The 24,939-nt window shown below is 41.5% G+C and overlaps 5 protein-coding genes across 6 annotated transcripts; 4 read left to right on the forward strand and 1 right to left on the reverse strand.

The window, feature by feature from the left end:
* The first annotated feature begins 2,654 nt into the window (after positions 1-2,654).
* Positions 2,655-3,645, forward strand: LOC129601004 (uncharacterized). Its single transcript, XM_055499695.1, has 2 exons — positions 2,655-3,092; positions 3,235-3,645. Exons 1-2 carry the CDS (start codon positions 2,749-2,751, stop codon positions 3,416-3,418), a joined length of 528 nt encoding a protein of 175 aa, XP_055355670.1. The 5' UTR covers positions 2,655-2,748; the 3' UTR covers positions 3,419-3,645.
* Positions 3,646-4,608: 963 nt separating this feature from the next.
* LOC129601010 (uncharacterized) lies at positions 4,609-6,160 on the forward strand. Its single transcript, XM_055499705.1, has 3 exons — positions 4,609-4,927; positions 5,207-5,471; positions 5,562-6,160. The coding sequence occupies exons 1-3, from the start codon at positions 4,784-4,786 to the stop codon at positions 5,903-5,905; spliced, it is 753 nt and encodes a 250-aa protein (XP_055355680.1). The 5' UTR covers positions 4,609-4,783; the 3' UTR covers positions 5,906-6,160.
* A 711-nt stretch (positions 6,161-6,871) lies between these two features.
* Positions 6,872-9,215, forward strand: LOC129601007 (uncharacterized). Its single transcript, XM_055499702.1, has 3 exons — positions 6,872-7,172; positions 7,487-7,732; positions 7,834-9,215. The coding sequence occupies exons 1-3, from the start codon at positions 7,040-7,042 to the stop codon at positions 8,187-8,189; spliced, it is 735 nt and encodes a 244-aa protein (XP_055355677.1). The 5' UTR covers positions 6,872-7,039; the 3' UTR covers positions 8,190-9,215.
* Positions 8,382-9,723, reverse strand: LOC129601008 (heterogeneous nuclear ribonucleoprotein A3 homolog 2-like). Its single transcript, XM_055499703.1, has 2 exons — positions 9,440-9,723; positions 8,382-8,964 (listed from the first exon to the last, which is right to left on the reverse strand). Exons 1-2 carry the CDS (start codon positions 9,536-9,538, stop codon positions 8,401-8,403), a joined length of 663 nt encoding a protein of 220 aa, XP_055355678.1. The 5' UTR covers positions 9,539-9,723; the 3' UTR covers positions 8,382-8,400.
* A 3,945-nt stretch (positions 9,724-13,668) lies between these two features.
* Positions 13,669-24,731, forward strand: LOC129601005 (C-Maf-inducing protein-like). Of its 2 annotated transcripts, none has more exons than XM_055499698.1 (11): positions 13,669-14,302; positions 16,184-16,931; positions 19,592-19,720; positions 19,907-20,233; positions 20,953-21,033; positions 21,567-21,670; positions 22,228-22,482; positions 22,757-22,949; positions 23,423-23,728; positions 23,889-24,035; positions 24,187-24,731. In XM_055499698.1, exons 2-11 carry the CDS (start codon positions 16,242-16,244, stop codon positions 24,415-24,417), a joined length of 2,463 nt encoding a protein of 820 aa, XP_055355673.1. In that variant the 5' UTR covers positions 13,669-14,302; positions 16,184-16,241; the 3' UTR covers positions 24,418-24,731. The 2 variants fall into 2 exon arrangements, with proteins under 2 accessions (XP_055355673.1, XP_055355671.1); XM_055499696.1 differs by lacking the exon at positions 13,669-14,302 and adding an exon at positions 14,361-14,964.
* The last annotated feature ends 208 nt before the right edge of the window (positions 24,732-24,939 follow it).

A 24,939-nucleotide genomic window follows, 5' to 3' on the forward strand; every position in this document is an offset into this window, starting at 1 on the left:
TGCTCCTCAATCGCAGCGGCATCAATCCAACCAATTATTTTACGCACGAGCACAACACTGCACCTATCATCTCGCAGCCATATCAGATCGCCATTATCTGATGCGGAGTAATGACACTTTTGTTACGGAACGGCGTTGTAAAAGGAATATTGACACGTAAATTACGCGAGAGTTTCCCTGGAAGTGGCGTAACAAACTGACTAACAAGCTGGGAACGGGATCACGATAATCGAAAGTAGCTTTCCTTGGGTGAGCGGCTTGTAATACAAAGCACATATTCAGTAACAGATCGAATATACGAGATTTGTGTGTCTGCTCGGTCCACCGGCTTTTCTGCGTGTGACGCTAAGCGGAAAACTCTTGTTTCAGGGCTAATTGTCGTTGTCGTTTAATGTTGATCGAGGAACTTCACACGTGAATTAATAGTCATGTTCGTCCGAGGTACTCTTTAAAAATAGGTGCTGTGTGGATACTCTTTTTCCAAGGGTTAGATAGTAAACTGTAAAAAGCAGATCAAAGCAAATTGGTTGAAAAATTTCTCGAACACACCCTCACGATTGCTATTATAGCACCTACCTTGCAATTAAAATATTGGTAAAATGCTTAAAAATACATGATCAAAAAATGGTGAAAATATTTTGTTTTCTTAGGCAAACGTATATGATTATGCCAACTGCCAAATACATTACCGGTGCCTGTGTTATTAAGCGTGCGTGCATTACCGGTGCAGCTGTGTGTGCGACGCGTTGCCAGCAATATGATCGACTACGAACATTTACTGCATATTCTGGCGTAATCAAAATTTTTTTACTGCTTGCGTTTCCCGGTACGATCGCCGATAGCAGTGCATATGCATAAACCAGTTACAGGCGGAACCCAATTAAATTATTTTATCATTATTCTAATATAATTATGATAAGTAGAATTGCGAGTACAGTGCGAAGTAAATTACTTACTTGTATGACCTGTTGATTACTGCAAATATTTTGTACCTGAAAAATCGTTACCCCGTAATACTTGTCTTTAGAACTGTGACTATCCTTAAGTGTGTAAAAAAACAAAACCAGTACATTTAGTTACTTAGGCTTATAGTACTACATGCGTATGTAATCGTGAGGATAAATTTTTACACTAACAATAAATTTAAAAGATTCCAGTCACTCTGTCAGCATTATGCTTGAAAATGTACAGATACTGTACAAATTACTTATCGACAGATGCATGAATACATATCGATAGTATCGTCTGTCGTATGTACCTTTATTTTAAAGCCATTGCTTTTTTTGACGGATGAGACAACCTTATTCATCACGAGAAAAATGGTCTATAAACGTACAGGTAGAACTACAGATCTAAATTTGCATCCGATTTAGAGAATTTGATTTATTTTCTCTTTATGTTTATATTTTCTCTTTACGTTGATTTATTTTCTCTTTATGTTTATCTTTATGTCTTTATGTTTTATTTTCTCTTTACTTCCATAGAACTTGGCGGAAACACGATTGTGAGGGTTTCTAACTACGTTTTGATTTTGAATACACTACTTTTTTGGTTTGGAATATTTAGAAAAGCGAGAAGTTTATACAAAAAAGTGTCTGCTAATCCGAGGAAATCTGTTGTTGAATCCATTAGCTTGGAGAAAGGTCAATGATTCCCTGCAGCATTTTGTGGGCGCGCTACTAATGAACAAGTTTCAGAAGAATTACCGGTAAACACTGCGGTCCGGACAACCTTCAGAATAAAAATTGGTGCAGCGTGTACCGGCTAATCCAGTTTTCAAGCGAATACTCATTAATTAGGCTCAATATTCAGTAATGAAGATTTCAGCAAAGCAAATCTGTGACACACGCTTAAAAAAGTCCTTACTAGTCCTCGCTAAAAAAAATCCTTACTATTCCTAAGGCTGTGATTCGTACCGGCGTGCTGAGACCATGAATTTTCCTGATCTGACCATTTGCTCAATACGCTGCAAGGTTATGTAAAATTATCCTTATTAATTCTTTAAACAATAAAATGTGCTGGATTTTTTGACTTTCCTAAAATAGTCGTTTCTGCCCAAATTATCGACAAAACAGAAGATCTACTATTCTGAGTATTCTCTAATTGATTTTTCGAAAACAGTTAAGTGAATCTTAAGAAATTGTTCAACGAGTTGGCAGCCAAACGCAAACTAAGCCATGAGATTTTTATGGTTAAACGGCAATGGCAAAAGGTTATAAACTGTAGCAGCGTCGGAGATGCAGGCTTACTTGGTTAATGAAATTATTTCACCCCCGAGCGACGCTTCTGAATAAATGCAGTACGGAATGACAGCTTGCAATAAATCCTTGATTACTCTAAACAACTTTTAAATCATCTGTTTAATGCAAAGGTTTATGGAAGATATTACATAAGCCGACCGACACATCATTGACTTCGAACAGCGCTCATACTTATGTAACCACGTTTTAACTCACCTTAACAGGTTTCCTCGTCCAACCCAGAAACTTCATCTAGGGACCCGTATAGCGGTAGAACTATCACGAACGCGGCTCATGCCGAACCATAAAGCTGCAACATGGGTAGCGAAGGAAGGAATTGCCCCGGGACTCAAGCGATTCTTGTGCTGATTCATAATGTTATACTGAACCACTGGCATATATAATCTCCAGTGGCACCCATAACCAACAATATTCTACGCCTATCCAACTTTCTGAACGTCTTGTATAGTTAAGTGGAATATTCACAGTTAACCTCCAGACCGTAACCATGAAGGCCATCCTGTTGATCAGTCTGATCGGTTTCGTGGCTAGCCAGCAGTACGTGTGGGACCTGCTGAAGCCAGCACTGAATGCCGCGGAAGTGCAGGCCATCCTGGCCAACCGGGACCAGAACCAGTACCCCACTCTTGCCGCCATCCCAGCCTCCGCCCAGAACTTCGACTGCTCCGCCAAGAAGCAGCCAGGTTTCTATGCTGATGTTTCCACCCAGTGCCAGGTTTTCCACCGATGTGATATTAACGGAAACCACACCAGCTATCTGTGCCTGAACATGACCGTCTTCAACCAGATCACGCTCGTCTGCGACTATTTCTTCAATGTCGACTGCGAGAAGTAAGATATTAAATTAGCCGTATTCTTTGCGTTATAATTTCCGACAACGTAGACCGGCCGCAGATTACAGTAAAGAGGCCTAAGGTCACCGAGTGCTTTGAAGCTGCATGTACATGTTGTCAACTCCCATTTGCGATTGTAGGTCACCGCAAGTTGAAGACTTTGCCAACTCCCGCCTGTACACTGACAAGCCCCTCTTCGACACTCCCCCCGCTGACTACGTTCCCCCCGGCGTCGGTGCGCCACAGATCATGGCTGCCCAACCGGCCCAGAAGAAAGCCGCCCCTAAGCCGAAAGCTGCTGCTGGCAAGAAGGGATTCATTTAAATTTTCAGCCTCAACTTAACGGAGTTAATATTAGAAATTAAAAAGCACTAAAATACCTGCACTTTTTGATACTTACTGCTAAATGCTTTAGCGAGAATTTTTAGCTGTCGTTAAACTGCCTTTTGTTAAGAACTGCCAAAATATATTGATCTGCTGCTGTTGGGATGGTGTTTAGTCGATTTTATGGGGCTTTTGCTCCGCGATGAAATAAAAACGTCGGAAACTTGCATTTCAAAACTATAAAGCAGTTCAAACTCAATCGAAACGGCATTATACACCAAAATCCTTTATTAGAAATATGGTATGGGATAGTACTCATTGGGATAGTATGGGATAGTACTCACAGACACGCGCAAAAATGATTAACGCATTAAGAGCATTAAGTTGCTCGTTTTGATCGGAATCCAGCAAAAGGTACATTTGCAAAGTTCAAATATTTTTAGCACGATGTAATGGGTTATTATATTCCCCTTAATTTTTAATGCAAATCACTGCTGTGCCAAACTCCGGAATCTAGTACATATTAGAATTAGGTCCGACCGGGGAATGCAAGAATAGAAGTGTATCTATCCTCCTAGCGACGTAGTGGCTCGTCGTGATGCGAAAACAAAATCATTAACTGCCGGTGAACCCCGGCTACGGTACTGGGAGAGCACCAAAGAACGCTACTGCAAGTTAATATTGGTTAGGCACGAATACCCACACGCGCAAACTCAAGCTTGTTTTGGCAACGGCGACAGCCGAAAGCTGGAAATCTAATATTGGTGGTTTTTTCCCTCCTTTCAACACAATCAACATGTGCAGCATTCTTCTTAACCATGGTGCAGCTGTGGGATTTTGACATTAATGTACGTGTTATTACGGTATAAGCATTTAAACACTTGTGTTAGCATGAAAACTTAATGCCTACTTTATCTAGCCGGTTAAGTCAGAAATAAATAAAATACGTATGCTGTTTACCTAACGTTTGTATAACTTCAAATACTGTACTTCGCCAGGACACGTAATATAATCTCCATATATAAAAGACCAAAAACATTTTTTCATAACCGGATGGTGAGCAAATACTGCTTTGAACACCCGACAACTTTTGTTAACTTCTTGACACAGATTTCAATGGCCTTGTTGAGTTCGGCAGAATTTATCTAAAAGAATGAGTCGAACATAACCGCTGTATATGCGAAACGGATCGCTGTGTAAAAAATGCATTCAGAACATGCGCACGTAAATTAAAATGTCTGCAGATGACAGGGTGACTAAAAGGAACCACCTGTTGCAGAAAATAATGTCCACTTCTGTTATGTAATGTGTTATTAACTGGGAAGAAATAGTAACCTCCAAGTGAAGTGAACTTAATCATTTGTAATGGACGCATCGCGGCGATTCTTCGTTTTCGCAGTTATTGCACCGTTTTTAGGGCAAAATGGATTTGGTCAGATAACCTTGTCTGGCACTGCCAACTGCAGTATACCGTACAATGTCAACGGGCAGACGTTGGACGTTTACCGGGTAAGAACGGAATAAAATGAAAATTAGAGGGAACGTGAATGTCTTGCAAAACCTGTATTGCATTGCCTTATTAATATTATTAATACGAAACCACGCAAAATATCTGCGAATCTGAAAAATAATTATCTTCTTGGTAAATCGCAGACTTCTACGTATATAGCCCCAATTGCAAACCAGTCAATCGTGCAGTAGTTTCAAAAATAAGAAAGATTGCACTTATTTAATTAGTCAATGATCTACAATTAGCATCCACGGCCTGAGATTCAATGCTTTGTTTAGGCCGCAGGATTATGGTATGAATACATGGTGAGTTTTGACGAAGTTTTGTACAACGGGATTAACAACGTCACCATTCGTGGCACATATCCGGGAACGAATTCTTCGTGTTCTGGATCGTATTTCGCCACTTTTTGGTTGAACTTCTACACGACCAACGCGGCGGGAAACGGTCTAACATGTGGCGGGCTGTGGCAGCAAGGCAACCTAACCGTGGATGGAAAGCGTCACGTGATGACGCTGTTTGCTGCCACTGACACCGAATTATGTACGAACACTTAATCCGGATACGTCCATGATATTCTCGTATGTTAAAAAATGAACAGTTTTATTTATTTTAACAGCACCGTCTTTGTAGTCAACCTCACATTCACGACGTTGTTCAATGATTACAACGTGTTGGAGATAGTGTACACCTGCAATGACTTCCCTGTTCCAACTGATAACATCTGTCGGGATCCCAGTTTTTGGGTGTTTGTGAGAATTCAGCCAACACTCTTGACAGATGTGCAGAAAACGTATATTCAGAATACCGTCAATGATATTCTCAAACCAATGTGCCGATCCTTTGCGGATATGAAGTTAGTTGGGAACACGCCATCCGCCAATTTACCGCCGTGTAATAGTGGACAAGGAAGCCCAGCGTTTCCGGCTATTTTTGCTGCGGCTATGCCTAAAGTCTGTACTCCTGTTGGCATATAATATACATCGTTAAATTGCGAGCATATCTTTCAAAGGAATTTATACAGATTTGCTTGTCCATGTTTTCCAGTGACAAAAATTTTGTCACTGGAAAACATGGATGCCATTTAATGGCTTACAATATCTTCCTGTTTTCACATGCAACACAACTGTGTGGGCAAAATCTGTATAATTTTATTTACGTACATTGTAAATACACTGTGTGTGCACTAAAGATGGTGGTTAGCTAGCCCATAGCGGTGTACGATAATTAAAATTACTCAAGAATTTGAAATAAATATTAATATGTATTGTTTTACATGCAGTTATAGATACAGTTATTAATTCGTCAAGGTGATTTAATAATTTATTTTTCTCCTGCGAAACTTTAATCGGTAACGACACAGAGCAAGTCAATGTCACTTTGATCACGTACTCTGCATGTATGTGTACGCGGAATTGAATACTAATTAATCGAATAAAATACGAGGGATAACTTCTAGGGATTAATAAAAATAAATAAAAGTACTTCTACATACACTCCCCACACGCACCATTCGTTTGACCTTCCCACTGCAATACACCGTACAGTCTGTAGGTAGTACGCAACTTTAGTAAATAAGCAATCATCAATTCACTACAGTAGATCTCACTACCGACTTACCGCACAGAGGTCGACAATACAGCAAACATTAAGAGAGCCAGCCATAAGGTGTCTCCTTTGGAGTTTCGAAGACGGTCATGTTACACGAATCGAAACGAAAAATTTGCAATTTGCGAACAATTTTGTGCAAGAATTCATGGAAACACTTCAAAACCTAACGATTTGCGTCACATTTCCAGATCATTTGACAGGGGTACATTCACACATCATACCGTACCCAGTGCCGCTCTACAGTAGTATAGGCTACTGGCGTAGCTATACTAATGTAGAGCGGCGCTGGCGTACCATATGTGTACTGTACCTACCTGTGCAGATAGAAGTGCTGTGCAGCAGAAATTATTTTAGTGCAACGTTATTTATTTGAAAGTGATCAGCGTTTATTTTACAACATGCTAAGCGGTAGATTCGTATAAACTGCATGCTGAATTAGCCCCATCGCGCTTTTGTTAGTATACTTTACGCCCGTGCATTTGCCGGTAATTTGAGGAGAAATGCACGCTATCCAGGGAGTTATTATTTGTCTTCCGATTTTGCTTTTACGAAAATTATGTGACTGCCAGCCAGCCAATGGCTGCAATGTGCCTTATAAAGTTAGAGGACAGAAACTGGATATTTCACGGGCAAGTTACCACTGGACATTTAGGATATTTTATCTGCAGTATCTTATTTGTTGAGAAGTTATTTTTTAAACGTGCAAAGTGCAAAGCGCAGACAAAATACCTTTCCATCCTTCAAATGCGTATCTTGTCAAATCAGCTATTGTAATGTAGTTTTTGTCGATGTGTCTGACTTTTGACCAATTAAGCGTCAATCTGGGATAAACTTATTCCCGGTCCGTAATATAATTATAACAATAGAGGCTGCAATTTTTGCCCACCAACTTGCTGTTTGTGTATTTGCTATAAGTACTAATCATGCTGTTGATATCTGTCAGGTAGAAGGAATATGGTTCGAATACATGGTTAACTTTGAAGAGGCCATTTATAACGGGTTCAACAACGTTACCATTCGTGGCTTATATCCCGGGACAAACTCGTACCATGCTACATGGTGGCTGAATTTCTACACGCCAAACACAGGCGGGAACGGATACAGTTGCGGCGGGTTGTGGCAGCAAGGAAATGTTACTGCAGATGGGAAACGCACTGTGATGACATTGTTTTCCGCTACCGATACGGAAATATGTAAGGTCCTACATACTATCTGTGTATGACCTAATTTTAAAACATATTTTAATGTTCAGCATTGTTTACATGTATATGCGATAATACATAGCGTATTTCAGATAACTTGACCTTTACGACACTATTCAACGATTACAAACTAGTAGAAATTGTCTTCATCTGCAACGACTTCCCGGTACCGACAAACAATATCTGCCAGGACTCCAGTTTTTGGGTTTTCACCCGCATTCAACCCACGCTATTGACTACTGTGCAGAAAAACTACATTCAGAATGTAGTGAACAGTGTTTTAGCGCCGATGTGCCGATCGTACGCGGACATGAAATTGGTTGGCAACCTTCCCAGCACCACGGGTTTACCAGCCTGCCGAAGCGGACAAGGAAATCCAGCCCTTCCCGCCATTTTTGCTGCAGCCATGCCGAAACCTTGTGCGACATGTGCACCACTCGGAGTTTGAGATCGATTCAAGTTATTGTTTTCAACGTACGTAGTACGCACATCGACCACGTAGATAATACTAAGTACTTTACGTTATATCGTCATCTTTTTACGTTATTATTGTGGAGCAGAGAAAGAGCGGAGATTGATCTTTCTAAAGAATAGGTAAAAAATAAATAAAAATAATCATTGTTATAAGACCAAAACAACACAACGGCAGCGTACTGTGTTTATTTCTTTTTGCCGGAATTATAACAAATGACTCCAGTAAAGAAACACGTACCACCCGTGTTTGTGCTTGTACTACTTGTTGAGCTTGAAGATGACGATGATGAGCCGCTATTATAATTATTGTACTGACCATTGTTATTGTTATTACTGAAAAAGCACAATCCATTCGTTGTGCAGATAGCGTAATTGTTATTGTTGGGATAATACGAATAATTTCCACCGCTCGGATTGTTAAAGTTGACGTTGTTGGGAAAACAGGCTCCACTATTGCACGTCAAGGGCACGGCAGAATAGCCATTCTGGCCGTAGTTGTAGCTGCCGCTGTTGTAGCACACACCGCCCCAGCACACACTGTTACCCCCGCCGCCGTATCCACCGTAACCGCCGTAACCACCGAAACCACCACCGAAACCGCCGCCGTAACCACTGATACCGCTTAACGTAATACTATTCCCCAAGCCGATGTAACTCACGGGTTCCGGTGTGGGCGCGGCTGGCGCCGGTGCAGCGGTCACCACTACCGGCGCTTGTGGGACAAAAGGGGCTGCGGCGAATCCAACCGTCTACAAATTAATTGTTTTGTTCGTACTTATAATGTAGAGGCCGTGCAAATTAGATCAAAGGTTATTTGAATCAATATCTTTATGCCTTCGAGCAGTGGGTGCAGGTTGAACGCCAACAACTGCCTAGTGCGTTGGAAGATATAATTGCAACAAAACCTTGCAACTCTTAAAAATGTGCTCCAGCAGTCCAGAAAAACTGGAAAACGTTTTCACGGGTCGATCGGAGGATAAACGCTCTGATATCGAGCAGGTCTCCGCGCAAAACAAAAGATCGCTCGGCCAGAACTGGCGCATATTTTGTAAAGACACACTGGTACTTTGGTAAGGGGCTTACTTAGGCACATTTTTGGACGGAAATGTGATTTAAGACGAAAATTTGAATAATCCTGATTGTGAACAGTAGGTATCCTTATACGAGTAGTGTACGATAATATGGTCTTGTGGTGCAACTGATTGACACCATCGACTGACTTACTGCTGCTCCTTGAGAATACCGGCACAATCTGGTCAGGATCAAAAGTATTAAAGGCATTACGGTCGCAAAATGAAATCTTGCCAAACAATAGCTATCCATATCCTATGATATTAAAAGCGCCTTCTAATTGTCAATTAAGGTCAGTAAGTTACTCCGGGTATTTCAAGAACGCAAAACACTAAAGCGTAAACTTTCACAATTTCAGCTCTTCTCTAGTTCTCAATCGTACGTTGCTGGAAATTATTCAAGATGCGCTTTATATATATTGTGGCAGTGCAATGTTGGCCATTACAGCTGTGTTCCCGAATGAGTGTTTCCCCTTTCTATTCGCATTTGCGAAAAGTACCTTTAGAGAAAGTAGAGACCTTCAGGTGTATTCTTTGTCAATGTTTACAGAACCTTTGCGTCGATCAATGTCACCATAGCGGAGAGATACCGACATAAAGCATCGACTGCCAAACACAATAGCACAGCTCTTTGTTGTCTATTCAAGGTCCGTACAGCGTCTTTGGCGTTGGACTAACTTTCTCGTTGCGTTCTATTTGTGGGATCTCAACCCTAAACTGATTTTGTTGGCCTGAAAAGACAGGATATGTTTGGGGTCTTTGGACCCTGTTTTATTTTCTTTTGTATTTCAGTGTCAGAATTACGAGAATTAAAGCCAAGAGTAAAAGCAGATAAAGCGGCGGATGTAAACTGTATCTGTACGATACAGGGTAGTAGTACAGATGTATTGTACTTAAATGTACTTCTATTATGCAGTGTAATATAGATATTACTATAGAACTTTGCGAATGTATCAAAGTACTCGCAACAATGGAACTGCTGTACACCATCATTGATCAACACTGCAAGTTATCAAAGATTTTGTCCAGCGTGGCAGATGGTAATTTTTATGTCACATATTAATACTGCCTGCTTACTATTTTTCTAAGTGCATACTAAGCTCTATACGTGTTCCGCACAAAATCAGTTTATAGGACGTTCGAAAACAACCTGCCAGAAATTGTTGTAAGCGATGTAACTGTTGCTGAAGCATAATTAATTTTACTAACATATATTTTGATAACTTTTGATAACTTTTTAGGGTGATTCCATTGTACTCTATATAATGTACTTTAATCTATGTGCAATTACTTTGATATGTACCTAGTTGACCTCGTATTATAGTTTATGTTACATTTACCGATACGCATTCATCTGATTAAGGGCTAATAACAGGAAGTCCGTTTCGTATCAGCAAATTAAAATGCAGCCACTTTTTCGCAAGTTATTTGATCATTTCCGTACTCGGATTTCCGCTCCGATTGGTAAATTGCCTTAATCCAACTGTATTTAGTGATGACCTTTAATCCAAGCCGCCGATCTGCGAGGCTTGCCTCGCGCTATACCCAATAGGTCGATGCGAACCCCAGTCTCGTGATGACTCGATGAATAATTTGCCAACACGGATATCGATACCCAAATGGCAGCCAGGGATAATAAGAGTGATTGTGTGCTAAATGTACACGATATTCCCCAGTGATCCCAGCTCGGGGAATGGTACGTATAACAATTCGCTAGATACACGGTAAGGTTAACTGTTGTGGTCGTCCTATGGAATGCGTAATCTACTGCACCGTCAACAGAACTGTTTGTTTACGCTATCATCTACCACACCTTTGTGGGACAGATACATTATATTTGGAGCAATATCACTTGTAAGCTGATCCGATGGCGTACACATGATAGATCACTGTTACCGGAAAATCCGCCCCACCAATCCGGATGGCCACTGACGTCACGGTGACGTCCCGGGCGGATGATGCATATGAGATGAGCAGGATAATTTGAGAATGTTTGGTAGGTATGTGTGCGCCAAGTTATATTGATGTCCTCTACCGGAATCGATGGAGACGGGAATATTCCGAGAGGAACGAGGAACGGAAGCCGGAAATATTCACTACGTATATACGCAGACTGGTGGCAGTTTGGGTCGATATCGTACGATATTTGCAGAGAGGAGCCCTATTGTGCTTATGTGTGTAGAAAACGGTGTTGCACAATATTGTTAGGGAGAAAAAGAGAGCAAGAAAGAGGGAGATGTGGCCCAGAAATGCATTAGGGTCTTACGTACTCGATTCAGTTTAGCAGCAGCGGTAGTGCAGTTGGATCGCGTCGGCTAAAGCGCAGCGTGGGAATATGTTGGCAACTTAGCAGAAGAGGAATATGGGACGGATAGCGAATTCACTGTAAAATGAGATATATGGTTCAGGACACTGACCAGCCTGGTGAATCGGATGGGTGCGCTGCAGGAGACGGAAAAGTAATTATAGATTGGCACTAGCATACTGCAATCGATAGACTGTGTGTTAAGAACAAGTTTACATACAGAACGAAGCAAAATTACCGCAGCAGAAAACAATTCATACTTTTTTGCTGTGTCAAAACGGAATAAATGCAGTAGCATATCTATGCGATTATAAAAAAATAATTTCAAGTGTTCAGAAATATTCGCAGTGAAAACTCAGTCTAGGTTTACATATAAAGTGGCAAAGCATTACGCCCTGTAAACATTACGGATGTTCAGGTTTTAATCCGACATAATTATGTTAACGCTTGTTCTCCTCGGTTGTCTGTTTTGGAAATTATGGGATCGTTTGTAATCGCAGTCAATGGCGATTTGCTTTGATCTAAATAATTCTAGCAGTGCTTTGTAATACAGAGCCGTTATAAATTACAGAGCTTTGTAATACAGAGCTTTGTAATACAGAGCCGTTATATGCTTTGTAATACAGAGCCGTTAGAGTGTACGGTACGCCGTACGGTACGTTCGTGCAATACAATTTTATAATTATATTATTGTTGTGTGCCGTTGTTGTGGCTGTATGCATATAGCCATATACATACATCAAATAATAACGTAAAATTCTGACTATTGTACAAAGACGCTGTTTTTGACGTAAGATCTACCAATCATATAAATTGATATAATTACGTGCATAACGTATTAATTTTGAATGAACTGCTCGGTAGGCGATGAACGTTAACAAGGGATATGTGCCAAATAATTAAGTATAAATGCGGACCATGCAGGTGGAGAATATTAATACTGTTCGCTCTAATTCACCACATTAGAGCGGTATTTGACTTAATTATAAAATATTTCTGATTTTACATCATTACTCGTACTGGGTTTTATTGTTAGTACCAGGCCACATAATAGCAGTTTTACAAAGCAGTCGCAGACACTTTTTCGGCTTCATGTAAAGTACGAGAACGCGCCATGCAGTTTTTATGAGCGACTGAGTAATTTTCTTGTGCGTGCTTCGGGAAGCTGATTTCTTATTTTCTATCTGTGTGTTATTAATTTTGCACTTGCTTCTTATCCTAATAATGATTTTCTACATTCCACAACCATTGGAATTGCGTTTTATATAGAACGATTTCTCAGCTTGAACTTATTTGGAGCGGCCCATCTTTTGATGTAGCCAGTGTCCATTAGAAAGTGCCTGGTCGCCGTTAGCGTCATTATTACTAAAAATTACTAATTAATACTTATTTGCATTACATCCACGGATGTCGTAAGTAGTATAACCCGAATGTTAAAAGGTAAAGCCTGAGCGGCATAAAAAATGTCAAATTTTCAAATGTGGATGCCTTATTAATCGCGTATTCGAAGCATCTATAGATGCTTGTGTATGTACGAGTACTCTGCATGTGGCCCGACTCTGTGCGTTGCATAAAACACTTGGAGCGGGCTCGCGCTCGGAAGTCAAGCAAGCGTATGACCCAGTGGATGCAACACAGAAACATTCTAGAAAAAAAGCTATTTGCTGGTAAAACTCCATTGCATAGCAATACAACAATGAAAAGAATAAAAAATACGAAAACATTTCGAAAACCTACTTCCGGTCGGGGACAATACATTCGACTTGATGATGCACCTGGTTTCTAGCCACCACATATTACCGGCATGAAAACCACAGAGTACCGCTAAAGCAGGGTGTTTGACAATAGCGGTGCTTTCTCCGCTGTTTGTAAAAAACTGAACATTACTTAAATTACTCTGGCAGCCAGCCGCTGTGACGCGCGCACAGCTTCGGCACACCGCGCCATGGCAGTCGCCGGCGCTGCCGAGAGGAAATCGATGCTGCCCGGATTAAAGAGCTACATACATCGACAAGCGGCACACTGGGGTCTACAACAATCTACCGTATCTGTACCCACAGCCCATTGCTTTCCTCCTTCTGTGCCAGCCGCGCGCGCATGTGCTCCTCGCCGTCATTAACGCACAGGGTATCGACTCGATCGCGCGCCCCGAACGGTTGGCTAACGCACATCCCTTCTTCCTTAACCTGCACACATATTCACACACAGTACATTAACTACACTCTCCGTAACTCTGCGATCCCATCTAACCTTCCGTGTCCCTTTTGATCGGAATCTCTGTTATACAGCCGACAGATAATAAAGGCCTTGCCTTAACCTTTTACACAGATATCCGTCCTGGAGGAAATACGAGAACGCACGACGACAACCCCCTTTTACAGTGTGTCTTCTGATTATGTCATACGACGTCAACGCTGCGGCTTCGCGGGGAACGGTGTGAACGGTGGCTGTATTGTCTAATTGGCGTTTAATGATTACACTGGCCATTGCGGCAGCGTTTAATTCGCCGCGCGATGGTACTGTATAATGCATATGTATGTGAAATTATGAATGTATGCCCCGGTGCGTGTGTCGTGTAGATACATGAAACATTTTGTGCTGTGATCGGCGGTTTCGGAATTTATATTTTATACAACTGTGTACTCCTTCGGCGTATTCGCACATTCTAAACGGCTGGCACGTTGCAACTACATGACAGGTCCATCTTAGCTGGTGAGTTGTAGTGACGTAAATAGTCGACAAGTTGAGAGAGAGAAACGTCGCTGTTGGCTATAAGATGCTTGTTTTATTATGCAGAGTTGTGCACATTTTTGCGGGTCTGTGGCCGTTTTTTTGCACGCTTCTGCTGTGACTTTAAAACAAGCTCAAGTTTATTTTCTGTACATTTCCGCCAACCTTGTTCTGTGTGTGCGAATTTATTTTCGCAATTTTCACTTCCGTCAGTGCTTAATTAAAAATGTAATAATACTCGTAATTATATAAGCTGAACTGGTGACGTCCGTGTCGAACGAACAACCGGCGTTATTGTGCGGAATTATAAATATATAAATATAAATTTGCGAAATTGATAATCTCCCTTTGATTATGCTTTTTATCGCCGGTCAATAAGAACTGATTACATGGAAGGACTTCGGATCATTTGCTACTGCACAATCCGTTGAGCAGCAAGCTGCCGTGGAATAACCGCATTGATTATTATTAGAATTCTGCAGCATTTAACGAATACAGAGTACTGTGTTTACTTTGCAATGCGAAATTCGCATGGAAAACTGACAAATTGCCATAATTACCGAAAGCCGTAAACTGTATTGGATGTTAAACGTATTTATTGTGCGCATTATATCTCGATGGTGGAAGGTGTTTATTACCATCAGGTAATATAGTAAAACTGCGCGGCTGTTGTAGTCAACAATCAATCAACAGGTCCTCCAATCAACACAAGAAAAACTTGTGTTGATTGGAGGTGGATTGTGCCTTGCCAACAGAATAATACAGGGAATAAGGAATTATCATGCGGTAGTATTTCATTGGGAATTACGCCATTATTTGCACTGCTACAGTTACATATTACAAAACCGACTCTCTTGCGGTTATGTGAGTTGTGATGTAATTGCCGCCTAACATTTGCCGCTACCTTGCGGATGACTGTCGGAAGCAACCGGGACTTTTTTCTCAAGAAACCAGATAGCACTTTGACCGAACGGAAAAAGTTCAGTAGTTGATACAGGATATTTATTTCCGCTTTTTTTCTGGCTGAGAACTTTATTTTTTTCCCGATATTTCGCGAAACATTTACTACAAGCTCTCACAGCTAATTTTGAAAAAACTAGAAGTACTGTTATTTAAGTTAAACTGTAATTTCGGAAAAAACATAATTTGTGAGCACAAGCAGGATACGTCAAGCGCGAAGTACGGATCATATCATCAAGTGATCCACTTTTTATTCGTGTCGCAACGCGATCGCCCTTTAAATGTATGCAGACAGCTGTGCCATTTTACAAAATAGGCAGATTGTTTTTGTTATGCGCTCATTGAATCGGATCTCCATGGATTCTGGCGAGCGGGATTAATTACTTCAGCGCAAATAGATTTTTCCAGGCTTTGAGAACAACGGAAACATAAACGATTCTCGGGATTGACTTAAGCAAGCTGGCCGATGCGCACTAGTGCGCGCCGCTCTAATTGCCAACGTCGCGGAGAGGAAATTATTCAGATTCGGGAAATGTTATTTCAACCTTTTGTCTTGGCCATAAATTGACCTACATTACTGTGAATTGACAGCTGGAAACTAATGCGTTTCCGTCGTAGCGCACATGCTGCAGCCACATCCACTTTCTCGGGAACATACATATACAACCACCGCGGTTGAAAACATTGCGCATGTGTCGCATGAAGCGCGCGTACTTGTGTATAAGTTCCGCTTACGCTGCACTGACACAGTCACTCGCGTACGACTTTTATAGCCGCCTATTAAGCGAAATGTGCGCAGCAGCGATAAGATAGGTAAACTACTGCGATATTCGGCGTAAGATAGCCGATAGCAGTTGGAATGGTTGATAGTCTGTTTAACCGGTGGAATTTTTTCCCATTCAGGATGATGGATATCTGATCCGCGATTGATTGCCGACACATAAGGATTAGGAAAAAAGCCATGTCCTCTACATTTACATCGATAAAACGCTCGTGGAACTGTATTAGTACGTCCGACTCCACATCTTCCTTAGACAAAGTCTGCGGCGCCAACAATACGGAGACAACGAAATGCACAGACGTCGCCGTCATCGATCTCCCGTCTTCCGCCCGCTCCCCGGTGCCCGCCCTGCGGCATGCCGCCAACCATCTCCTTCTGCCGGCCGCGAAGCTCTGCATCCAGTCGCCGGCGGACGCTAACACCACCCGCTCGACGGACAGCGGTCTGGATGCCGACTGTGATCAGTCGGAAACGGCGCTGTCAAGTCCGTCGGCCACCTCGCGGTCCTCGCAGGAGATCGACGAGGAGAGCCAGCCCAGTGCCCGGCTGCTGAGCGGCGGGGACGGCGGCGAGAGTGATACGGAGGTGACGGCTTCGCCGCGTTGCACTTCGCTCCGACGGCAGTTGTTGCGCAAAGGCTGGAGTAGTGATTCGGGGATTGTTCCGTTGACGTCGCCGGCCCCGCCCACCCCGCCCACTGTCCATCGGGGCTCGGGGGCCAAGTACAAGCTGGTGCATGAGGGCGAGATTAGTGTGTGCCGGTTGAACCATGCGCGCACGCTTATCAGCAAGATTCTGTCATCCAAGTATTTGCGGAGATGGGAGACGCATCGGCTGATACTGGCGGAAGATCAGATTTATTCCAAACAGGTAAGGGGTCCATACAACTATGCAGTAGTTTAGGTAGATTGAACTGCAGTCGAATTCCATTAGCAAACTAGATTTTTGTTATAAAAAATTAGGTTCCGTATTGGTCTGGTATGTTCTACGCTTTTATACAATTTAGAAGTTCGTTTTCGTCGATCCAGCAGAGAACCGAAAATGTGAATTGTAAACAATCAGACTTTTCACAATCTATATTACTGTGCTCATTTCACCATTATTATTGTCTTATGCTTCCTTGTAAAGTATTTTTACCAGTTATATATCCAGTGGAATGCAGCGTTTTTTAATATCGTCATTTCTTGACGGTTATGTTTCGCACTTTTGTATCCGAAAACACTAGTACTAGTGTTGGTACCTCGTAAGTACTATAGGTATACTTTATAGCAACAGCAAGAGATACAATGCTCCAGTCGTGATTGATAGACATCAGCCAGCAGAATAATACGCTAATCACTTATTTTCTGTATAAAACGATAAAATTTCATGGCACGAGACATTCGAGTATTGTGCTACGTAAGTGATACCTGCTACGTAATAACCCAATATCCTCCAGACACGAATAACCCCTAAAAATGACCCTTCCAGCCACAGTGTACGCTGCGCAATTCATTTGACTGTGTACTTGACGGAAATTAGATACATTTCGGTATTTTCTACGCTGTGACCAAATATTGATCAGCTGGGAGTAAAAAATGTCAGACCATGCATGCACGCATTCACATCGCGACGATGCGAATGCGTGTTCTTTGGAGTGTCCTCTGAGCGTGGGAAAGGTCAATTTTCGGGTTGGCTTACCTAATGATTCAGGCGCGAGAGCGTGTGCAGCCATGGAGAGACGTTCACCTTAATTGGATCGCCATCTACAGGATGAATTTGATCCCTACATGATTGTGTGTAGTCTTTTTTATCACGTATGGCAGGCTGCCGGTTCCGTTGGCGTTCGTTTCTAACAACCGGCTGTGCGTGCGGACCACATTCGGCTTTTGCTTCCGCTTCACAAGCAGCAGCTGATTTATTTGATGGATTTGACACAATACTAAACAATTAACAATACGAGTCGAAACTTGGGTAAAGTCATACTTTTGAGAGTCAGGTGAAAGCCCCCAATGTTACAAGAGTTGAATTAATAATTATAGTAACGGTTCGCTAACAATAATCAATGCCGTATACCGATTTAATACATATTATCAATTATTAATAACAGGTTTACATGTACAACTGCACATGTTTTAGTTTATAGACGAAGCGACAATATGATGAGACGTAACTGGTCTGGCTGATTACTTTGTTTTATTATAAAAGACGTTCACGACGTGCACAAAATGCTAACCAGTAAGATAAGAGATTTGAGCCAATTTAATCAACAATTCTAGAATAAGAAATTAATCGTACACTTTACTTAATTTGTGTGTGCAAACAAATTAAGTGTTTTCCCACGGAAAATACCATGTATTTTTAAACATTCGTGAAGTCAGTAGTGGAAGTGAAGCATGACAAGAAAATTTGCGTAAACGGAAGTCCGGTGCATGAACCTGTATTAAAAGCTCGTTGACTTGGCTGCATTTTTCTGACGCAAACCATTTGGAATATGCTGCAAAAATCGCACTGATCATTATTCATAACAGGATGTTTCGTGTATTATTACACCGAGATAGAACAAATACAAGTGAATCATTTCTTGATTAAAAAAGCGGGAAATTTTGTCCTCGTGATGTTATTTCGGTAAATAGCAAATTTTAATTGATTTACTAGGATTGTTTTGTGAGAGAAATAATAAAACAGGCTTCAGATGAAACCTTTATTCTGTATGCAGTTTTTCCTGTTTACCGTGTCACGGTTACCGCTGTTTTAACCTAGATTTAAGCCGCTGTCTGGTTTTTGTTGATGTTTTTCTCGTGGTCTAATTCAGAACGCAGCGTTCTGGGATTACTGATTACTTGATTAGCATGAAAAAATCAGAAATTTAATTGGTTGAAAATGGTACGCAACAATTAATACTGCGGACGTGCCTGTTTTTAACGGTAGCGCGATATTAGTAACATATGCTCCACTGGAAATATCACAAAATGGAGCATGTGGCTCATTTTGTGAGGTGGATGATGGTCGTTAAACAGATTTAATTTTAGTCAAGATAAGTTATGAGGGCCGTAATTTGTGTAAATGGATGATTACGATGGCAGCGACGTGCGTCATCGACATGTTCTCGATCATTGACCGGCACGTAACAAATTGTTTAAACTGATCTGCTTATTGGACGTGATAGCACGCTCGACGCAGCGAAAAATTCCTCCATTCGGCACGACTGGAATTCTTACACTTTCTTTTCCCACTTAACACGTGTACCATCCCCAATAAAATGACGCTCTTCTGGAAAAGTCAATAGGGAAACCGTTACCACTTGGAAGTTATAACCACTACAGGGAAACCTTTTTATTACGTAACTTTTGCGCATATAAAGTTAGCAGCGATGGCAAAAAATTGTCATGTAATTAAACTGGGGAAGGGTAGCAAATTACGGCATACAAAATTGGTTCAAGCACAAAATCAGGGATTTTTTGTTGAAAATTAGCTTCCGAAAATGTGACTGCTTTTATTGTACTTGTACTTTTATTAATTAATAAGTTCGTTTTGCGTGATCATTACAGCCCAACGGTTTCATGGAACAAGCTGTACCCTATGCTCAAATAGAAGAAATCCATGCCGTTTCCCGCTGGGATGCCGGAGAGAAATACTGCATAAGGATTGTGATCCCCGATGGCTCCGTGTTGTTACAAGTAATAAGAATTTTCTGTATCTTACGATTTTTCTTGCTAGGTGTGGTTTATAATTGCCTCCTCCTCTTCAGGCGCTTAATTACTGTAATTTCCTAAACGTTCCGTTAAATTACGGATTATTGGATAGTATTACACTCGCAGTGCTGTATAGTTGGTTAGTAAAGTTTGACAGGAATTTAATTACAGGTAGCCAACAGTTACATCCGCGATCAATGGTGTAACTCTCTGCAGTGGAAGCGGGCCTTCTTCAAATACCGCAAAATCCTCCTGAACAGTAGTCGGGCGGAAGTGGTATTGAAGGAGATCCGCAGTATGATCGATCTCGTCAGCACAACGCCCCTTCAAGATGAAGCCATCTATCAGACGCCATTGGATATTATTTCCGAGTTCCTCCAGAAGCAGATGACGACAAATCAGCTGGATGTACAATTGAGTCAGGAGATTATTGTGGCCTTGTCACCTCTGTTGGAGAACAGCCATCCCACCGCTGACGTATCCGAGTTCTACAGTCGGGTAGGAAAATAAATTCCTCTAGTTACAGTAGACTTATTTATGACGAATTCCGTAATTTGTTCTGAATTGTTATCGACAAGACTCGCAACGCGTACCAACGATAAAGTAATATCGAATTTTCCCCAGCGGAAGCAGTACCGAAACATTAAACCAAACGATTCATCCAGAACAATTGTGATGCCCGGAAAGTTTGGACCTCTGCATATGATAAATAAACTATGAACATGCGTAAAATTTCCAATATATTGCATTCTTTGGTGCTGTTTGTATGAACAATGCAAAAATAAAAGGACGCAAAAAATGTTAACACAGGTTTGCAAATTTACCTCATTCTTTGATCCCATCTGCAGCATCTGTTGTGAAAATTGGTTTCCGCTGACCCCTGCACAGTATCAGAATACACTCTTTCCGGCACATTCTCTGTTTCTAACCTCGTTTGCCTCCATTGATTTACGTGAACATAAAGCCGGGCATATTTTTAGCCGGAATTATGTTGAGGGCGCACCGCGCCTGCTCAGCAAGATCGACATTTGTACAGAGCATTTCCGGCCCCGTCATGTCAGGGCCCGTCCGACCCATTTGCTAGCTGCGGCGGTAACGCATCATCCTAATCAAACATTATTAAACTCGGGGATGGATTAACAACGCTGAATAATGCAAATACTTTCACATGTTCATGTTGCCGCTGGTACATTACATCGTCGACGTCTGCTTTGCAGTTCTGTAAAGAATGTCCCCGCTCAAGTATTATTATGGATCAGATGACACCGGTCGTTCGGAGAATTCTCAAGCACAACATGGTACGTGGAAAGGGAAGAGTACACTTTTAATAATTCATTACTGTGCGCGCAAATTTTATAAGCGGGACAAATAAAGGAGAACGATTGCCTACTTCAATACTTACGTTACCGTAATACGTACATATATTTTCTATGTAGTATTAGTGGGACCAGCAGCTGGTTACGAGTACTTAGTTATTTTAACTTATTATTAACGTAACACACAGGTATCCGACAACAAAACCTAATAGTTGTATCCTTATGTTCATTGTAGTTAAATAAATACTTCAGTGTGACATAGTAATTATATCAGATTTGGTGCCAGCACAGAATATCAAACAATGCGTTGGGTTTTCGCTTTATCTGCTAAAAAATGACTTAATTGCAAATGAGGTATTAGGTTGAGTAGATCAGTGTAAAGCGTGCACTGTGTGATACTTGTTTGTACTTACAGTACTTACTTGCACCTATCCATGAATGCATATTGTGTCTAACCGCACGTGATGTATGCGGGGTGCTCGGCTAAAATTAAAGTTTTGTTGCTTACGCTGCAGGATTTCGGGAATAATCCGAAAATGCGCGTCTTTATTCAAGATTACTTTCTGGCACTCAACTGTCACAACGAGGGGCTGAAGGCTGTAAAGGATTTTATTCGGAAGTAAGTTACGTGCTGGGATCACCAGCCGGTTTTACGGAGCTGTGGCATTCCCCAACACACGGGAAATCACACGCCGGCTCATGCTAAAGAGCAGTTACGATCAATATCTCATGGTTAAATAATAGACCTGCTGCGGAAAATCACACTGCCATCGTGTCGTCCTTTGCCGATGAAATTCTGGATACCTGCCGCAAATCAATAATATTTCCGCGTAAAAAATTCCTTTGCACTCTGTACAGCAAAAATTGTGATGTTTCAGTAAAAAATTGTTATAGCAACATACAGCAGTTATTGAGCATTTACTTATTTTGAATCAAATTTATTTTGAATACATTTGCTTGGACATATAATCATATGTAGGTAAATTGTACTACCATTAATTTTGCTTCTGTAAGCTGAAACTTAACATTTTAGTGCTTCGCTCTTGTTGTAAATGCAATCAACCGAACGCCGTAATTGACAAGACACGAAGATATACAGTAATGTGTGGTGCTCTTATTATATGTATATCGTACGTTTGATGTAATAAGTAATGCAAAGATTTCTTCTATTTGCAGTATGCACGGGCTGTCGAGTACGTGTCCCCATCCGCGGGTTCTGCCTAATCTTGTATCCGTCAGCGTGGCTGCCGTCCATTATCTGTTTGAGGACCAAAACTGCACATACGACGATAAGAATGAAGTATTACGTTCCGGTATGGAATTCCAATCACGTATTGCCTGCTTTATTGCCGTCTTCCTGGAGATCAGTTCCTTTGAAGATTGGCGGGTGTCACTGGCGCAGTTGTTACAACCGATTCCCTTTCCCGGAGAGTGAGTGATGCCACAATAGCTGTAGTCAGAAGAAAAAGCCTGGTTACTCTACATCTTTTTTCCATTAAACTGAACAGTCCTTGACATCATTTCAGTCGACCATTTACAAAATTGCTCGCCGGTGTAATATGCAGGGATATGTTAATTTTGATCGTAAAATCACTATAATTTCGCTTTTGATAAGCAACCGGGATGCATTTTCTCTTTACTTGAAACAGTTTGAATTTTGTAACGGACTGCTTGGTAACGGACAAAGCGGTATTTCTGTTGGCAGAGCGATAAGTAGCGACCGTTTCACGGAAGAATTTGCCGGTGTGATACGGAATATCGGGACGGATGCGCGATGCGAAGTGCACTCGTGTGTGTTGGGCGTGCGGGAACATAAGGATGGCTGGTTCCATCTGTATGCGCCCGGCGGACCGGCCAGTAATATTGGAGAGAGCGAAGGACTTCTGTTTACCGAAGTCGTAAGTGTTATCTTAAATGAAAATAAGCGTACAGTACGAATTTTTAAAAAGAATTTTTATATTGCCCCCTAAACGGCCTAAAAGTGTAGCTTGAGTGATGGTGCAATCAGTGCCTTCTGTAGTTTTCGATTTGCTTTAGAATATTTATCCATTCTGCAAGTACAATGCCACAAAATTTACATTGCTAACTTTTCCACATATTTTGGCTTTCTATTTATTTATGGAATTTCTTGGACTTTAGCGGGAAAGCTGTTTGTCATTTGAGCTTACTTACGCAATAACCAGCTAGTAAACAGGGATAATTTCGTTTACAATTTACTACGATTTAATTGCACACCGTAAAAAACACCCAGCATCCGGAAGGAACAGTAATTTATTAACTTGAGAAGACAGGCATAGACAGCATCCTCTAATTACCGTACGTGTAATTACGCAATTGATCAGTGTCGATGACGGTCGGGATTGGTTTGCAGTTGCGGCGATTGATGGGTTGTTGTTGTCGACGGAAGAACTTCCTGAGTAGCCAATTAGACCGCATCCGGGCGCCCTGCCTGCTGATGGCCCTGCGTGAGAATGACGCCTGTCAGGATACACTTTGTGCCATCCTGGAGCTGGATGTGGAGAAGGATCGGGATTATCAGCTGCAGATTATCAGCACACTGCAGAGTACACCGTCGGGCAAACATAAATACGCCGCCCTGTGTGAACGACAGATTGCGCTTAGGGAATTACAACAAAAAGGTGGACCAAGGAAATTAACGCTGCCTTCCAAATCGACAGTAAGAAACTAACAAAAACACGGAAAATCCGGTTGCGGTTGGACTGTGCACTATAACACACAGTTTATGGCGTTGAAGGCATAGGTTAACGTTATCTGTGGTCGCAACTTTTAAAGTCGACATGCATGGCGTTTAAAATTATTTTTTCGATTTATTTCAGGATGCTGATCTCGCAAAATTGCTAAGTAGTGGTTCATTTGGGAATTTGGAATGTCTCAGTTTGGCCTTTACCAAAGTGACCAGTGCGTGTGCGGATTACCTTGTTAAGCTTCCTAGTTTGAAGTACCTGAATCTTTGGTCCACACAGGTAAATGATAATGTGTTCTATGAATCCATAAATTTTATTAATTAAACAAACTTAATTTAATATTGGGAACCTGCAAGTATCAGTACAAGAGCTTAACAAATTCAGTAAGTATGTGCACAGAGTATTAACGAAAACGTTGTCATATTTATAGTTTGGCGATCCGGGCTTAATGCTGTTAACCGAACACCTGCACAAACTACAAGTCCTCAATTTGTGCGAAACTCCCGTAACCGACAAAGGCCTGCAGTCGCTGGCACTGCTGAAAAATCTAAAAAAATTGAATCTGAACAGTACCCAGTTATCGGCCCGAACGTTTGCCAGTTTGAAGGAAAGTTTGCCGACGCTGGTCGAGTGCGATGTTCGTTACACGGATGCGTGGTGACCGTGGTGTGGACGCACCATGACACGCCTTGTGTTGAACTGTTTGACCTCTCTGTGTTTTTCTAACTATTGTGGACGCTAGTCAGGACGGTTGTATTGTGTCTTTTCTACACTGCTGCACAGGATATTTTCTGTTCCTTTCGGTATATCTTTCTTTGTATACCATGTAGTTTTCCCAGCTTGTGGTGTTCCTCTCTAGTTACAAGGAGATGTATGTTTCCGTGATTTTGGCAAGCGTGTGCTTGCGGTTTCTGGTAGTGTACAAATTGTGGCTTCGACTGGATCGAACCGGGACTGCAAAATAAAATAAAATTGTGTTTGAAAATATTTATTTATTATTACGTTTTATCAGAGAAAAAATCGTCTACTGAGTAACAGGTACGTACTCGTAAATCAGTGCGCTTTTCAACTTCGTGATACCGGTGATGCGAGCTACACAACTGAGAACTCGCTGTTACTCAAAACTGTCAATTGCAAATGTCATTCTTGCACGTGCCTCATTGATACATACAAAGAAAATGAT

This window comes from Paramacrobiotus metropolitanus, unplaced genomic scaffold, assembly GCF_019649055.1.
Source record: "Paramacrobiotus metropolitanus isolate TYO unplaced genomic scaffold, Prichtersi_v1.0 Parri_scaffold0000208, whole genome shotgun sequence".
NCBI lineage: Eukaryota > Metazoa > Tardigrada > Eutardigrada > Parachela > Macrobiotidae > Paramacrobiotus > Paramacrobiotus metropolitanus.

What these genes read in the sequence shown, in the direction of transcription:
- LOC129601005 (XM_055499698.1), top strand. Translation starts at nt 16,242, where the DNA reads ATGTCCTCTACATTTACATCGATAAAACGCTCGTGGAACTGTATTAGT. An exon ending in TATCCGAGTTCTACAGTCGG is followed by an intron (nt 20,234 to 20,952) that starts GTAGGAAAATAA and finishes TCTGCTTTGCAG; the next exon opens with TTCTGTAAAGAATGTCCCCG. An exon ending in CCGATTCCCTTTCCCGGAGA is followed by an intron (nt 22,483 to 22,756) that starts GTGAGTGATGCC and finishes TTCTGTTGGCAG; the next exon opens with AGCGATAAGTAGCGACCGTT.
- LOC129601010 (XM_055499705.1), top strand. Translation starts at nt 4,784, where the DNA reads ATGGACGCATCGCGGCGATTCTTCGTTTTCGCAGTTATTGCACCGTTT. An exon ending in AGACGTTGGACGTTTACCGG is followed by an intron (nt 4,928 to 5,206) that starts GTAAGAACGGAA and finishes TGCTTTGTTTAG; the next exon opens with GCCGCAGGATTATGGTATGA. An exon ending in TGCCACTGACACCGAATTAT is followed by an intron (nt 5,472 to 5,561) that starts GTACGAACACTT and finishes CCGTCTTTGTAG; the next exon opens with TCAACCTCACATTCACGACG.
- LOC129601007 (XM_055499702.1), top strand. Translation starts at nt 7,040, where the DNA reads ATGCACGCTATCCAGGGAGTTATTATTTGTCTTCCGATTTTGCTTTTA. An exon ending in ACTGGATATTTCACGGGCAA is followed by an intron (nt 7,173 to 7,486) that starts GTTACCACTGGA and finishes TCTGTCAGGTAG; the next exon opens with AAGGAATATGGTTCGAATAC. An exon ending in CGCTACCGATACGGAAATAT is followed by an intron (nt 7,733 to 7,833) that starts GTAAGGTCCTAC and finishes AGCGTATTTCAG; the next exon opens with ATAACTTGACCTTTACGACA.
- LOC129601008 (XM_055499703.1), bottom strand. Translation starts at nt 9,538, where the DNA reads ATGGATAGCTATTGTTTGGCAAGATTTCATTTTGCGACCGTAATGCCT. An exon ending in GGTATTCTCAAGGAGCAGCA is followed by an intron (nt 8,965 to 9,439) that starts GTAAGTCAGTCG and finishes ATTAATTTGTAG; the next exon opens with ACGGTTGGATTCGCCGCAGC.
- LOC129601004 (XM_055499695.1), top strand. Translation starts at nt 2,749, where the DNA reads ATGAAGGCCATCCTGTTGATCAGTCTGATCGGTTTCGTGGCTAGCCAG. An exon ending in TTCAATGTCGACTGCGAGAA is followed by an intron (nt 3,093 to 3,234) that starts GTAAGATATTAA and finishes TTGCGATTGTAG; the next exon opens with GTCACCGCAAGTTGAAGACT.